This window comes from Chrysemys picta, chromosome 8, assembly GCF_011386835.1.
Source record: "Chrysemys picta bellii isolate R12L10 chromosome 8, ASM1138683v2, whole genome shotgun sequence".
NCBI lineage: Eukaryota > Metazoa > Chordata > Testudines > Emydidae > Chrysemys > Chrysemys picta.
This window is the reverse complement of record NC_088798.1, coordinates 42,729,840-42,745,191: the sequence shown is the minus strand read 5'-3', so window position 1 is coordinate 42,745,191 and position 15,352 is coordinate 42,729,840. Positions and strand designations below refer to the sequence as shown.

The 15,352-nt window shown below is 46.2% G+C and overlaps 3 protein-coding genes across 11 annotated transcripts in view; 2 read left to right on the top strand and 1 right to left on the bottom strand.

The window, feature by feature from the left end:
- Window positions 1-11,056, bottom strand: part of LOC101938687 (myb/SANT-like DNA-binding domain-containing protein 2) — a 98,333-nt gene extending 87,277 nt beyond the window's left edge. For 3 of the 6 annotated variants that reach the window (XR_010589735.1, XR_010589732.1, XR_010589734.1), the window contains exons 1-2: window positions 10,544-11,025; window positions 8,002-8,185 (exon numbers count right to left, since the gene is read on the bottom strand). Coding sequence is in view for 1 of the 6 variants with exons in the window: in XM_065554380.1 (XP_065410452.1) it covers window positions 4,428-4,792; window positions 5,747-6,275 (894 nt within the window). In the remaining 5 variants the exon portion in view is untranslated. Of the gene's footprint in view, window positions 1-4,211; window positions 4,793-5,746; window positions 6,725-8,001; window positions 8,186-10,054 lie in introns of those variants that run through there. The other 3 variants (XM_065554380.1, XR_010589733.1, XR_010589736.1) reach the window with 3 other exon arrangements.
- LOC135973040 (uncharacterized) lies at window positions 5-2,047 on the top strand. Its single transcript, XM_065554379.1, has 2 exons — window positions 5-645; window positions 1,508-2,047. The coding sequence occupies exons 1-2, from the start codon at window positions 108-110 to the stop codon at window positions 1,897-1,899; spliced, it is 930 nt and encodes a 309-aa protein (XP_065410451.1). The 5' UTR covers window positions 5-107; the 3' UTR covers window positions 1,900-2,047.
- WDR47 (WD repeat domain 47) overlaps window positions 10,960-15,352 on the top strand; it is a 47,252-nt gene continuing 42,859 nt past the window's right edge. For 2 of the 4 annotated variants that reach the window (XM_005285493.5, XM_008164307.4), the window contains exon 1: window positions 10,960-11,285. The gene's annotated coding sequence lies outside the window, so the exon portion shown is untranslated. The remainder of the gene's footprint in view (window positions 11,286-15,352) is intronic. The other 2 variants (XM_005285495.5, XM_008164310.4) reach the window with 1 other exon arrangement.

Genomic DNA, 15,352 nt, shown 5'->3' with positions numbered 1-15,352 from the left:
ACCAAGTAGACAGGAAAAGACCCGCGAACGTTTGAATTTCATTTCCTGTTTGCCCAGCGTGGAGAGCACAGGTGACCACGCAGAGCTCATCAGCACAGGTAACCGTGATGGAGTCCCAGGATCGCAAAAGAGCTCCAGCATGGACCGAACGGGAGGTACGGGATCTGCTCGCCATAGGGGGAGATGAATCAGTGCTAGCTGAACTCCGTAGCAGTAAAAGAAATGGCAAAGTATTAGAAAAGGTCTCCAAGGCCATGAAGGACCGGGGCCATAACAGGGATACACAGCAGTGCCGTGTGAAAATTAAGGAGCTACAGCAAGCCTACCACAAAGCCAGAGAAGCAAATGGAAGGTCCGGGGCAGAGCCGCAAACTTGCCGCTTCTACGCGGAGCTGCATGCCATTCTAGGGGGTGCAGCCACCACTACCCCAACCGTGTGCTATGACTCCGTCACTGGAGAAACACACAGGGAAGAGGGTTCGGGGAACGAGGAAGATGAGGATGGAGGTACTGTAGGTAGCTCACAGCAGCAAGGAAGCGGAGAAACCGGTTTCCCCAACAACCAGGATATGTTTGTCACCCTGGACCTGGAACCAGTAACCCCCGAACTCACCCAAGACCCTCAGGGCACACAGGAGACCTCTGGTGAGTGTACCTTTGTAAATATTACACATGGGTTAAAAGCAAGCGTGTTTAATGATTAATTTGCCCTGGCAATCGCGGCCAGTACATCTACTGGAAAAGTCTGTTAACGTGTATGGGGATGGAGCGGAAATCCTCCAGGGACATCTCCAGAAAGCTCTCCTTCATGTACTCCCAAAGCCTTTGCAAAAGGTTTCTGGGGAGGGCTGCCTTATCCCGTCCGCCATGGTAGGACACTTTACCACGCCAGGCCAGTAGCACGTAGTCTGGAATCATTGCATAACAAAGCATGGCAGCGTATGGTCCCGGTGTTTGCTGGCATGCAGACAATATCCATTCCTTATCTCTCTTTGTTATCCTCAGGAGAGTGATATCATTCACGGTCACCTGGTTGAAATGGGGTGATTTTATTAAGGGGACATTCAGAGGTGCCCGTTCCTGCTCTTCTGAACAGAAATGTTCCCCGCTGTTAACTACGCGGTGGGGGGAGGGGTGAAGTGATCATCCCAGAGAATCGTGTGTGTGGGGTGGTTTACTTGGGTTTGTGCTGCATGTTAATCCGGAAACCACAGCCCCTCCTTTTACATTGAAAACCCATTTTAAATGGCCAACCCAATTCATCCTTGATATGGGAAATGCGCTGCTGTTTGAAACCATTCCCACATGTTAAGAAGGTTAAAAAAGCCAAAAGACTGTGGCTTACCATGGCTGCCTGCAAGCCAAAATATGTTGCCTGGCACTGCGTGAGTGATCTCTCATACCAAACCCGCAGGCAGAGGAAAAATGCGACCTTGTAACGAAAGAGTGTACCCATTGTTCTCTAAAATGTGTCTTTTTTAACCACCTCTCCCTTCTCCTCCACCAGCTGCAAATGTTTCTCCTTCGCAGAGGCTAGTGAACATTAGAAAGAGAAAACGGAGGACGCGGGACGATATGTTCACGGAGCTGCAGATGTCCTCCCACGCTGATAGAGCACAGCAGAATGCGTGGAGGCAGTCAATGTCGGACATGAGAAAAGCACAATATGAACTAGAGGAGAGGTGGCGGGCTGAATGGCGGGATGAAAAGAGCAAGTGGTGGGCTGAAGATGATAGGTGGCGTCAGCTTGCAGACAGACGGCTAGAGTCAATGCTCCATCTGCTGGAGCATCAAACTGATATGCTCCAGCGTATGGTTGAGCTGCAGGAAAGGCAGCAGAGCAGAGACCGCCGCTACAGCCCCTGTTTAACCAACAGCCCTCCTCCCCAAGTTCCATAGCCTCCTCACCCAGACGCCCAAGAACACGGTGGGGGGGCCTCCGGCCACCCAGTCACTCCACCCCAGATGATCGCCCAAGCATCAGAAGGCTGGCCTTCAATAAGAGTTAAAGTTTTAAAATGCAGTGTGTCCTTTTCCATCCCTCCTCCCCCACCCACCCAGGCTACCTTGGCAATTATCCCCCTACTTGTGTGAGGAATTAATAAAGAATGCATGAATGTGAAAAAACAATGACTTTATTGCCTCTGCAAGCAGTGCTCGAAGTGGGGAGGGGAGGGGAGGGGAGGGGAGGGTGGTTGGTTTACAGGGAAGTAGAGTGAACCGGGTCGGGGGGGGGTTGGAGGGTTCATCAAGGAGAAACAAACTGTTTCAAACTGCTGTGCTCCTCTAACCGCCCTGGTGTCTGGCTGCATGTAATCAGCGGCCAGGCGAGTTGCCTCAACCTCCCACCCCGCCATAAATGTCTCCCCCTTACTCTCACAGATATTGTGGAGCGCACAGCAAGCAGCAATAACAATGGGGATATTCTTTTCGCTGAGGTCTGAGCGAGTCAGTAAGCTGCGCCAGCGCGCTTTTAAACATCCAAATGCACATTCCACCACCATTCGGCACTTGCTCAGCCTATAGTTGAACAGGTCCTGACTACTGTCCAGGCTGCCTGTGTACGGCTTCATGAGCCATGGCATTAAGGGGTAGGCTGGGTCCCCAAGGATCACGATAGGCATTTCAACATCCCCAACGGTTACTTTCTGGTCCGGGAAGAAAGTCCCTTCCTCCAGCTTTCGAAACAGACCAGAGTGCCTGAAGACGCGAGCATCATGTACCTTTCCCGGCCATCCCACGTTGATGTTGGTGAAACGTCCCTTGTGATCCACCAGGGCTTGCAGCAGCATTGAAAAGTACCCCTTGCAGTTTATGTACTCGGTGGCTTGGTGCTCCGGTGCCAAGATAGGGATATGGGTTCCGTCTATGGCCCCACCACAGTTTGGGAATCCCATTTCAGCAAAACCATCCACTATTGCCTGCACGTTGCCCAGAGTCACTACCCTTGATATCACCAGGTCTTTGATTGCCCTGGCAACTTGGATCACAGCAGCCCCCACCGTAGATTTGCCCACTCCAAATTGATTCCCGACTGAACGGTAGCTGTCTGGCGTTGCAAGCTTCCACAGGGCTATCGTGTTGCAGGTGTGGGACAATTCCCAGTAGCTGCGAAACTTTCGCATGCATAAGGGCACTTTCATGGAACTTTGTGACTTGCTTTCCCCTGCCCTGAAGAGCAAGAATACCAAGATGAGAGCAGCCCTCACAGTTGAGAAGCGAGTGGCAATAGCCCTGTGGAAGCTTGCAACGCCAGATAGCTACCGTTCAGTCGGGAATCAATTTGGAGTGGGCAAATCTACTGTGGGGGCTGCTGTGATGCAAGTAGCCAAAGCAATCACTGAGCTGCTGCTACCAAAGGTAGTGACTCTAAGAAATGTGGAGGTCATAGTATATGGCTTTGCTGCAATGGGATTCCCTAACTGTGGTGGGGCGATAGATGGAACCCATATCCCTGTCTTGGCACCGGAGCACCAGGGCAGCCAGTCCATAAACCGCAAGGGGTACTTTTCAATGGTGCTGCAAGCCCTGGTGGATCACAAGAGACGTTTCACCAACATCAACGTGGGATGGCCGGGAAGGGTTCATGACGCTAGCGTCTTCAGGAACACTAGTCTGTTTAAATGGCTGCAGCAAGGGATTTACTTCCCGGACCAGAAAATAACTGTTGGGGATGTCGAAATGCCTATAGTTATCCTTGGAGACCCAGCCTACCCCTTAATGCCATGGCTCATGAAGCCATACACAGGCAGCCTGGACAGTAGTCAGGAGCAGTTCAACTATAGGCTGAGCATGTGCAGAATGGTGGTAGAATGTGCATTTGGACGTTTAAAGGGTCGCTGGCACACTTTACTGACTCGCTCAGACCTCAGCTAAACCAATATTCCCATTGTTATTGCTGCTTGCTGTGTGCTCCACAATCTCTGTGAGAGTAAGTGGGAGATGTTTATGGCGGGGTAGGAGGTTGAGGCAAATCGCCTGGCCACTGATTACATGCAGCCAGACACCAGGGCAATTAGAAGAGCACACCAGGAAGCGCTGCGCATCAGAGAAGCTTTGAAAACCAGTTTAATGACTGGCCAGGCTACGGTGTGACAGTTCTGTTTGTTTCTCCTTGATGAAAACCCACCCCCTTGGTTGATTCATTTCCTGTAAGCCACCCTCCCCACTTCGATCACAGCTTGCTTGCAAAGGAAATAAAGTCACTATCGTTTAAAAACCATGTATTTTTTATTAATTGATTATAAAAATAGGGAGATAACTGACAAGGTAGCCCGGGTGGGGTGTGGGAGGAGTGGAAGAAGGAAGGAAAAGGCCACTTCAAAACTTGAATGACAGCCTTCTGTTGCTTGGGCTGTCCACTGGGGTGGAGTGGTTGGGTGCCCGGAGCCTCCCCCCACACTTTCTTGAGCGTCTGGGTGAGGAGGCTATGGAACTTGGGGAGAGCAGTTAAACAGGAGCTGCAGCAGCACTCTGTGATCCTGCTGCCATTCCTGAAGCTCCACCAGACGCCAGAGCATGTCTGTTTGATCCCGCAGTAGCCCCAGCGTTGCATCCTGCCTCCTCTGATCTTCCTGCCGCCACCTCTCATCAGAATCATCCCTCCTGTCCTCACGTTCATTGGCCGCTTTCCTGTACTGTGATACTGCGGCCTTCCACACATTCAGATGAGTTCTTTCATTGCAGGTCGACAGCATGATCTCAGAAAACATTTCATCACGCGTGCGTTTTTTTCGCCGCCTTATCTGAGATAGCCTTTGGGATGGAGGAGGGAGGCTTGAAAAATGTGCAGCTGCGGGAGGGAAAAAAGGGAGAGAAGTATTTAAAAAGATACCCATTGTTCTGTAAAATGTATACTCTTTCACAGTGAACAACACTATTCACATTACATAGCACATGTGATTTCGGTACAAGGTCACATTTTGCGGCTTTGGTGTTAGAGATCACAGACGCAGGGCCGGGCAACAGAATTCGGCTTGCAGGCGGCCATGGTAAGCCATAGTCTTTTGCCTTCTGCAACCTTCATAAAAGCAGTGCCCTCCTTTCCCATACCAAGCAAAACCCATTGAGTGCTGCGGTTTTCGTGTTAACGTGCAACAGCAGAAACCAAAACTAACCCTCCCCCATCCAATTCTCTGGGATGATCGCTTTACCCCTCCCCCCACCGCGTGGCTGGTATCAGGGAAGATCCCTGCTAGCCAAATGCGAACAGCTCAGCGCCAATGCACCCTCCCACCCGCCACTGCTTGGCTAACTACGAGGAGGATTTCTTTTCAGACACAGGCAAACAGCCCAGTAGGAATGGCCACCTCTGAATGTCTCCTTAATTAAAATTCCCGTATTTCAACCAGGTTACCATGAACGATATCACTCTCCTGAGGATAACACAGAGATAAAGAACGGATGTTGCTTGACTGCCAGCAAACACCGGGACCATATGCTGCCAGGCTTTGTCATGCAATGATACCAGATTACTTGCTACTAGCATGGTGTGGTAAAGTGTCCTACCATGGAGAACGGAATAAGGCTGCTCTCCCCAGAAACCTTCTGCAAAGGCTTTTGGAATACCTCCAGGAGAGCTTCACGGAGATGTCCCTGGAGGATTTCCGCTCCATCCCCAGACACGTTAACAGACTTTTCCAGTAGCTGTATTGGCCGCGAATGCATCCCAAGTCCTCAGGGCAAATTAATCATTAAAAAACGCTTGCTTTTAAACCATGTTTTATATAACAAAAGGTACACTCACCAGAGGTCCCTTCTATAGCTTCATGGTCAGCCTTCATACAGCCCTGGGAGGGTATTTCAGTCATGGTGAGAAAAAGATCCTGGCTGTTGGGGAGAATGGTGTGCTGTGTGCTCTCCTCAAGCTCATCCTCCTCCTCATCTTCCCCGTCCGCAAAATCCTCAGGCATGGCTGAGAGTACCCCCTCCTTGGAATCCACGGTCAGGGGTGCGGTAGTGGTGGCGCCCCCCCCTAGAATTGCATGCAGCTCAGCATAGAAGCGGCATGTCTGCGGCTCTGCCCCGGAGCATCCGTTTGATTCTTTGGTTTTCTGATATGCTTGTCTGAGCTCCTTAACTTTCACGCGGCACTGTGTTGAGTCCCTGTTGTGGCCTCTCTCCATCATGCCCTTGGAGATTTTTTCAAATGTATTGGCATTTAGTCTTTTGGAACATAGATCTGATAGCATGGAATCGTCTCCCCATACAGCGATCAGATCCAGTACCTCCCGTACGGTCCAGGCTGGAGCTCTTTTTCGATTCTCGGACTGCATGGTTACCTGTGCTTATGAGCTCTGCATGGTCACCTGTGCTGATGAGCTCGACTGGCCAAACAGGAAATGAGATTCAAAAGTTCACAGGGCTTTTCCTGTACACCTGGCCAGTGCATCTGAGTTGAAAGTGCTGTCCAGAGCGGTCACAATGGTGCACTGTGGGATAGCTCCCGGACGCCAATACCATCAAATTGCGTCCACACTAACCCTAATTCGAACTGGCGATATTGATTTCAGCGCTAATCGGGGAGAAGTACAGAAATCGATTTTAAGAGCCCTTTATGTCGAAGTAAATGGCTTCGTTGTGTGGACGGGTGCATGGTTAATTCGATTTAACGCTGCTAAATTCGACAAACTTGTAGTGTAGACCAGGCCATAGAGTCGACCAGGAATAGCTATTCTGGAATGACTTCCCATGTAGACAAGCCTTAAATTGTCATTACTTGGATCTGCAAAAAGGCAGCAAATATCCTGAAAGGAATTTCTGTGACCCACGTAAGATGCATCACAAAGTACTATGTCTATGGTACATGAGCTTTATGTATACATAGTCTGGCAAACATAAGAAGTAATAGCTACCTATGTTTTTATGTCCGTGCTAATCTGCTAATGGAGTCTTTCATAAAGATTAAGAGCTAATAAAGTACTGAGCTTTGCATTAAACAGCGTTTGCCTCATCCTTCCCACAACATCACAGACCTAACTCCTGGTACAACAAGACCTGACAAGAGCACACAAGTCAACACTTATTAAAATGATCTGGATGCAGATTATCTTTTGTTGGCTCAATATTTTTTGTTGTTTGATCTACCTCGAAACTGGAATTGTTAATGCAAAGATGAACTGAAGGTTGTCTAGTTTCAGTGAAGGCTCTATAAGCAATTCTAGCTCCTTTGTGGAAATCTTAGACAAGATAAGTGAGAATGTCTTTTATTGGACCAACTTCTGTGGGTCCAATCACCTCACCCACCTTGTCTCTCTAATATCCTGGGACCAACGCAGCTACAACAACACTGCAAATACAGGCTCTGTTGTTCTCCCAGGCGGACCTCTCAAAGGGAACTAACTGCACCTTCTCTGAGGACAGATGTCTGCAGGGATTTGTCTATCCTCACTAAGAACCCTGTGTTCCCTACACAGAGGTAATTCTCACACATGGAAGTGTAAACACTTTGAACTCAGAATTTCTTCTTCTTTTTCATCATCCTGTGTGTGTGTTGGGGGGTGGGGAGGCTTACTCCCAATACAAAACACTGAGTCTCAGGGGTTCCACTAGAGATAAATCATCTGCACTAAGGACCTGTGCCTCCCCATACTCCAACAACATATTAATGGATTAGCCACAATAAAACATCATGATAGACTTTTCTTTTAATTTATATATGTGTTTCTGCTAATGCTTTGACTGATTAAAACTGAAATAACATTTAAAATCTAATGTATTTTTCAAAATTTATGCCGATAGGTCGCTTTTTGCATTTTTCTCAGCTTGGCCAGTGAAACTAAACAGGTCCAGTTCCTATTTGTTTATAGTCACTTTCATTTCCTTATGCACAATCAGGTTGCTGATGTATTGCAGAATATGTACATTTCTTTTAAATGGTGCATTTAATTCTTTTTAAAATCATTACATTAATAAACACCTACACTGCCCATTCACTCCAATGAGAGAGCTCTGAACCTGAGTGATATTTTTACAGGTAAATGGGGGCATTCATTGTCTTACCTGAGAGTCAAGTTACATGCAATGTGATATCAGAACTGTAATCATGCAGAAGGGCTTCCTTCCAGGACCTGAAAGTCGTGTATTCATAGCCCTTTAATTGCAGAGTCACTGCTGAATAGCTGGCACTTTGTCTGCATCACTCTTCACAGGACAAAGAGTTTGGCATCCTTTTACATATTCCTTTCTAGAAAAAGGGAACAGGATAAGAGGGTTGAAAGACTTAATATTTTTTCTTGCACATTTTGGCTGTTTCTAGATAAAACAGAAATAACTTGTTTCTTCGGGGTGCGACTCTGTGCAGAATTGAATACCTCATAGAATCAGGGCCCTAGGAAGTTCCCAATCCTACTATACTGAAACCCATGGCAATCCTTTCAATACTCCAATGGAACTCTTAGATGGTCATATTTTCCCATTCTTCTACTCTCTTCACCACAGAGTTTATATATATGTCTGTTGTGTAAAGGTTAGAAGTGAGAAATATCTATTACTGATCATGTGGCGTTGGTACATTTTGTGGTTTTTGTTTTTCAAATGCTGCACCGAATATTCTAAAGCACTCCCTTCTGCACCCCATCTCATGTGACTGATTCATTTAATACTAAGAAATTTAATTTTTGTATATATATAAACAGGCACTGAAAAATGAAAATATCTAATAAATAGACATTTATTTCATCCAATTAAAAAGGTCTCAAGAATGAAGTGGTCTGCCTCAGTTCAACATTTTAAAGCATAGTTACCATAATTAAATAAGGCAAAACAGATTTGCTGTAGCACACAGGAAAATGTGAGAAGACAGTAGAACAAAATTCCAAGACTAACCTGGAGGCTCACATCTAGTAATTAAATATATTGCCAACAACCCATAAGTCTCCACTGCATTAGCAAGGGAAATATGGTTGTAAGAACACCCGTCACAGTGTTTATAATGCGTTATCCCAAAGGAAACAAGTGCACCTGTTCTATATTAATTGTAGGTGATTTTTCAGTAGTTTGAGACCTATTTAAGCAAGTATTCTACAAACAGTGTTATAGTAATATAGCCAAACCACAAAAAGATTAAGGAGCTATATACTAATAAAACAAAGGTCTCACGGCACATTTTTATGGAGCTATTATCTGGGTGTGTGTGAAAAAAAGAGGGCACACAGAGTGCATCTTAATTCCCACATCCCCTGCACACGCATGCAGCCATTCTTCTTCTTCTTATACAACAGCAAGTGCAAAGGCGGTGAAATGGATAACCTGTCCACCAGTGCCCCACAGCTTTAAAGGCATGTGGTCTGCCAGCTAGGGTTCCCAACCCTACATATGCATATTTTAGTTGTCAGCACTGTTCTTTTCTGGAAAAGCCAAGTGATTCCCCACCTCTTACTGTGATGGCAGGGAGGTCCAGGAACTCACCATGCAGCTGGCAATACTTTACTCATCCCCACATTCAAAACTAGTAAAGACTAGATTTTCATAATGTGTATTTGGAGGCATACACATGCTATCGATGTATATAGATTTATTCTATATATATGGACAGTGAAAAAGAATACTTTGGTGACATGCAGCACAGAAATAAATAAAATAGTCTAATAATGTTGAGGTTTCCTGTTCTAGCTTCCTTGTCAAACCCTTATTGCAGTTTGCTTATGCCATGGGCCCTGCCCTCATTTTTACCGATGTTCACTGCCTCCAGGCCAACACGTTAAAAAAAACAAAGTATTCTACATAGAAATTGCTCTGCTTTGCTAACAATTTACACCCACAGACTGACTGGTGGTCAACTCATTGAATATGTAAGGACAGTTAGCTAAGAGGCCTTGTACTTTGATCATACCCTCCTTTTGACACTTTCCGGGTCTTTGTCTTATAACAAGAAACTTTACAAAGACAATCATAACAAATGCATGTACCAGCAACTTGTAAATTATGAGCAAGATATCTCATTATTTGTGGTCTGCCTGCCCTTTGCTGATTGCAGTGGGTATGACATGGGAGGAATCTTTTGTTCTTGGCTGCTAGGTTATTTATATACTTTTCCATGCCACTCACCACATACCTGAGCACCTCGTAAACATGAATGAAGATACCATACAACACCCTCTGAGGCAGGAAACTCTTTTAAATCACCATTTTACAGATTGGAAAGTGAGGCACAGACAGATTGACTTGCCCAAAGCTACACCTTATTAGCTATAGCAGAGTTGAAACCAAAATCCAGACTTCTTAAGTCCTTGTCCAGTACCTTTGCCACAAAACCTTCTCTGCAGACCTGCCTCTCCTTCTGATACACTAAAGTCTCGGAATCTTACCTACAAGTTTGGGCTCAACTAAACCTGCTCGGTAGGTGCACACAGACTAATGTAAGGGATGGGAAATGTTCAAGGTGATAATCAGTGCTACGGAGATGCTCTGACTTGTGCCAGGGGCAGGTGAACTGTGCAGCAGCGCAGAATCCAGGCAGAGCCAAGGTGGCACAAACCATTTCGGAACATGAACCATCTTTGACTAGATGGTGAAGCGTAGGCAGACACATTAAGTAATTTACCCGGCAGAGTTTCCTTCATTAACATGTATAAGTGCCTGCTAGCCAGGGTTAGTTTCTGTGGCTGCACAGCTCTCAGATCTCTCCCCGCTCCAAGCCGAGTGGCCACTTGAGAAGAACTTTCCCTTCTGCGTTGTCCTAAAACGTAAACCGTTTTCGCAGCTGCCTTCAAAGCGAGCTTATGTTTCCACCCGCAACGTCCGTACTCCTGGGGGCTGGCGGGTGCAGATAACGCCTCTTCCCCACCGCAGCCGCCTGCAACGGGGCCCGCTTCGCCTCCTTCTCGCTTCTTTTCGCCTTGCCCATCGGTTCTGTCCGGACCAGCAGCGGGTGTCAGGAGGTCCCGGGGCCCGCCCAACGCTCCTGTCACGGCCCCAGGCGGGCGCCCAGCCGCCACAACCCCGCCTCAGAGCTCCCTAGGGCAGGGGGCAACCAACGCACCCGGCTGCCCCCGGAGCAGCCGCCCCTGCCCCTCCCTGTCTCCCGTTTCCATTCCGGCGGCTGCGCGGTCACCCCGCCCCGGCGCGGGGCGGGGCCTGAGGAGCGGCGCTGCCGGGCCCCGATTGGCGGAGCCGCTTGACAACCGCAGTCAGGGAGCCGGAGCAGCCAGAAGCGGAGCCGTAGGGTCGGGGCAGACGCCGAACTGGACCCCCTTATTCCTGGGCCAGGGACCCGCCGCCATTTTGCGTCCCTCCCATCCGCTCCGTGTGTATCTGTGCGTCCGGGCCCCCCGGACTTCCCTCAGGTAGGTCCGCGTCGTCATCGTCGTGGGGAGCAGCCCCGGGCTCGGGCTGCCTGGGGAGAGTCCCGGCCTGCTGGGGACCCCTTCCTGCGGGGGCCAGGCTGGCACCTCCCGAGAGAGGGTGATAGAAGGCAATGGGGGGGGGTGTCTGGGAGGGAGCAAACCGGAGGGGCGGGAGGGGGGAGTGGGAGCAGGAGCTGGGGGTGGGGAGGCGGCGGGCCTGTCAGGGAAGGGGGGGGGGGTAGAAGAGAGTCTGGGGCGGGTGGGGTGACAGCGGGAGCTCTGAAGGGGCGAAGCCCCAGGGGATGGCAGGGTCCCCTGTCATGGGGAGGAGGTCGCCTGCCAGACAGTGGAGCGGAGGGTGGTGCTGAAGGGACCAGGCGAGACAACAGCCTGGCTGCTTTGGTGCTGGTTTGGCGAAAACCCATTCATCTTGGCATTCTCTCCTACCCCGCCCCAGACCCCGGTATCCTCCAGTCTAAATGTGGTGCGTGTTCCTTTTCTGTGGCCTGCAGCCCCAGTTCATTCCCCCCGTGAAGAGCAAGGGGACAGTGTGATTCTAGCCTGATTCCTCTGTTGTGATCCTGGCATCTAAGTACTGATTTCCCTTTGTTGTAGCGTTTACAGGGCAAGTCCTCTATAATTAGGTGTCTTGGACATAAAAATGTGTCGACTCTTAGCATGCTTGTTTTTGCGTGAACAAGATGCGGTTTCCTTTTTGCCTTTATTGCTGACAAATGGGATGTATAAATATGATGCATTAAACCTTAATATTTAAGTACAGTAATCTCACTGAAGTCCTACATGTTCTTAAAAAGAAGAACAGGAGGACTTGTGGCACCTTAGAGACTAACAAATTTATTAGAGCATAAATAAATAAATTTAATAAATTTGTTAGTCTCTAAGGTGCCACAAGTCCTCCTGTTCTTCTTTTTGCGGATACAGACTAACACGGCTGCTACTCTGAAACCTTACATGTTCTTAGTTCTTCTGAGTAAACATTCTGGAAATATTTTCTGTATCTTGATACTGTATCATTAAGTATGTTATTGTTTCAGGGTTTTGAGTAGCAAAAAGGAGAAAATACTCTTAAATACACATGAGATAAAACGAATGAAGTATGCCAATACAAAAGTGGTGTACCAGCGACTACTTAGTCAAAACACATTAGCTAGTTGCTAGATTGTCAAAAAAATTTTTTAGTAAAAGTTGTTTCCTTTTTCCTCTTTATCACAACATACAAGTATTCTGTGGTTTAATTTCACCTTTCTTTTCTTTTTTTTCTTTTTCTTTTTTTTGGCATCCATCATACACTTCTCTGCATGATGTGCATTTATAATCTAGACAAAGAGCATTCAGGTTGTAAAAGAAACTGATAAAAGCAAGGAAATCTGCCAGTCAGTTATCAAATATAGTAGGTCAAACCTTAATGAAGTATGTAATATTGTCTCTCTCTAAACTGGGCCTTGCAGACCACAAGGAGGTGCTCCAATATGAAACACTTGGATGCTAAGTAGTGGAGGTGTGGAGAGAGAGGGTGGTGCATGATAGAATCTTTATTTTGACAACTGATCAGTGGAATGGAAAAAAGTTGAGCCATTGAGTTAACGCTGTTCATTTGGGGGCCAGGTATGGGAAAATGTGTTGTATAATTCGTCCTTATACACAGGTTTGTCTTTTTAATTAAAATCAGAGTACCTGTATTGTAATGTAGTTTATATGAATTTTTATATTACCTTGTTCCTAAGGGCTAAGTGATCTCCAGTGATTTCCACCCTATATAACCCTATTTCATGGGAATTAATTCAGATAAAAACTTGGCCCATAGAATGTAATTTTTAAATATTTCCTCTTTTATTTAGGGCTTCTGAGAATTATTGAGGACAGAGTGAAAATGGAGCCGCAAGTTAATGACTTGGGCCCAGATCCTGCAATGAACTCTCTGCATGGACAGACTCCTGTGCTCACATGGAGATATCATTGCAGAATCAGGGGCTAGGTTACGCTAAAATGAATGAATAAAAATGTGTCTAATATTTCACACCAAGAAGTGAACACTTTAATTATAATTTTTTATTTTAAATGTTTTTTTCTTTTTTCCCTTAATATTACTTATGGAGCTCTTTTCTGTGAAGTTGTTTATGCTGCAACGGTTATTATTGTGAGAGAGTCTCTTCAGAAGTGTCTGCATTTTAAAAGGCTTATGGTTTACAGCTTGTTATTTACACCTGTTAGGAAAACTAGACTTTTGAATGCATTTTGCTCTTCTGTGTACAATGATAGATGTAGAAATGTTTTTTAAGTACATCAGAAGCAGGAAGCCTGCTAAACAACCAGTGGGGCCCCTGGACGATCGAGATACAAAAGGAGCACTTAAAGACGATAAAGTCATTGCGGAGAAACTAAATGAATTCTTTGCTTCAGTCTTCACGGCTCACGGTGTTAGGGAGGTTCCCAAACCTGAGCCGTCCTTTGTAAATGACAAATCTGAGGAATTGTCACAGATTAAAGTGTCGTTAGAGGAGGTTTTGGAATTAATTGATAAACTTCACAGTAACAAGTCACCGGGACCAGGTGGCATTCACCCAAGAGTTCTGAAAGCACTCAACTGTGAAATTGCCGAACTATTAACTGGTTTGTAACCTGTCCTTTAAATCAGTTTCTGTACCCAACGACTGGAAGATAACTAATGTAACACCAATATTTAAAAAGGGCTCTAGAGGTGATCCCGGCAATTACAGACCGGTAAGTCTAACATCAGTACCGGGCAAATTAGTTGAAACAATGGTAAAGAATAAAATTGTCAGACACATAGAAGAACATAAATTGTTGGGCAAAAGTCAACATGGTTTCTGTAAAGGGAAATCGTGTCTTACTAATCTGTTAGAGTTCTTTGAAGGGGTCAACAAACATGTGGACAAGGGGGATCCAGTGGATATAGTGTACTTAGATTTCCAGAAAGCCTTTGACAAGGTCCCTCACCAAAGGCTCTTACGTAAATTAAGTTGTCATGGGATAAGAGGGAAGGTCTTTTCATGGATTGAGAACTGGTTAAAAGATAGGGAACAGAGGGTAGGAATAAATGGTAAATTTTCAGAATGGAAAGGGGTAACTAGTGGTGTTCCCCAAGGGTCAGTCCTAGGACCAATCCTATTCAACTTGTTCATAAATGATCTGGAGAAAGGGGTAAACAGTGAGGTGGCAAAGTTTGCAGATGATACTAAACTGCTCAAGATAGTTAAGACCAAAGCAGACCGTGAAGAACTTCAAAAAGATCTCACAAAACTAAGTGATTGGGCAACAAAATGGCAAATGACATTTAATGTGGATAAATGTAAAGTAATGCACATTGGAAAAAATAACCCCAACTATACATACAGTATGATGGGGGCTAATTTAGCTACAACTAATCAGGAAAGAGATCTTGGAGTCATCGTGGATAGTTCTCTGCAGACGTCCACGCGGTGTGCAGCGGCAGTCAAAAAAGCAAACAGGATGTTAGGAATCATTCAAAAAGGGATAGAGAATAAGACGGACAATATCTTATTGCCCTTATATAAATCCATGGTACGCCCACATCTCGAATACTGCGTACAGATGTGGTCTCCTAATCTCAAAAAAATATACTGGCATTAGAAAAGGTTCAGAGAAGGGCAACTAAAATGATTAGGGGTTTGGAATGGGTCCCATATAAGGAGAGATTAAAGAGGCTAGGACTTTTCAGCTTGGAAAAGAGGAGACTAAGGGGGGATATGATAGAGGTATATAAAATCATGAGTGGTGTGGAGAAAGTGAATAAGGAAAAGTTATTTACTTGTTCACATAATATAAGAACTAGGGGCCACCAAATGAAATTAATGGACAGCAGGTTTAAAACAAATAAAATGAAGTTCTTCCTCACACAGCACACAGTCAATCTTTGGAACTCCTTGCCTGAGGAGGTTGTGAAGGCTAGGACTATAACAAGGTTTAAAAGAGAACTAGATAAATTCATGGAGGTTAAGTCCATTAATGGCTATTAGCCATTTTCCCTAGCCTCTGTTTGTCAGAGGGTGGAGATGGATGACAGG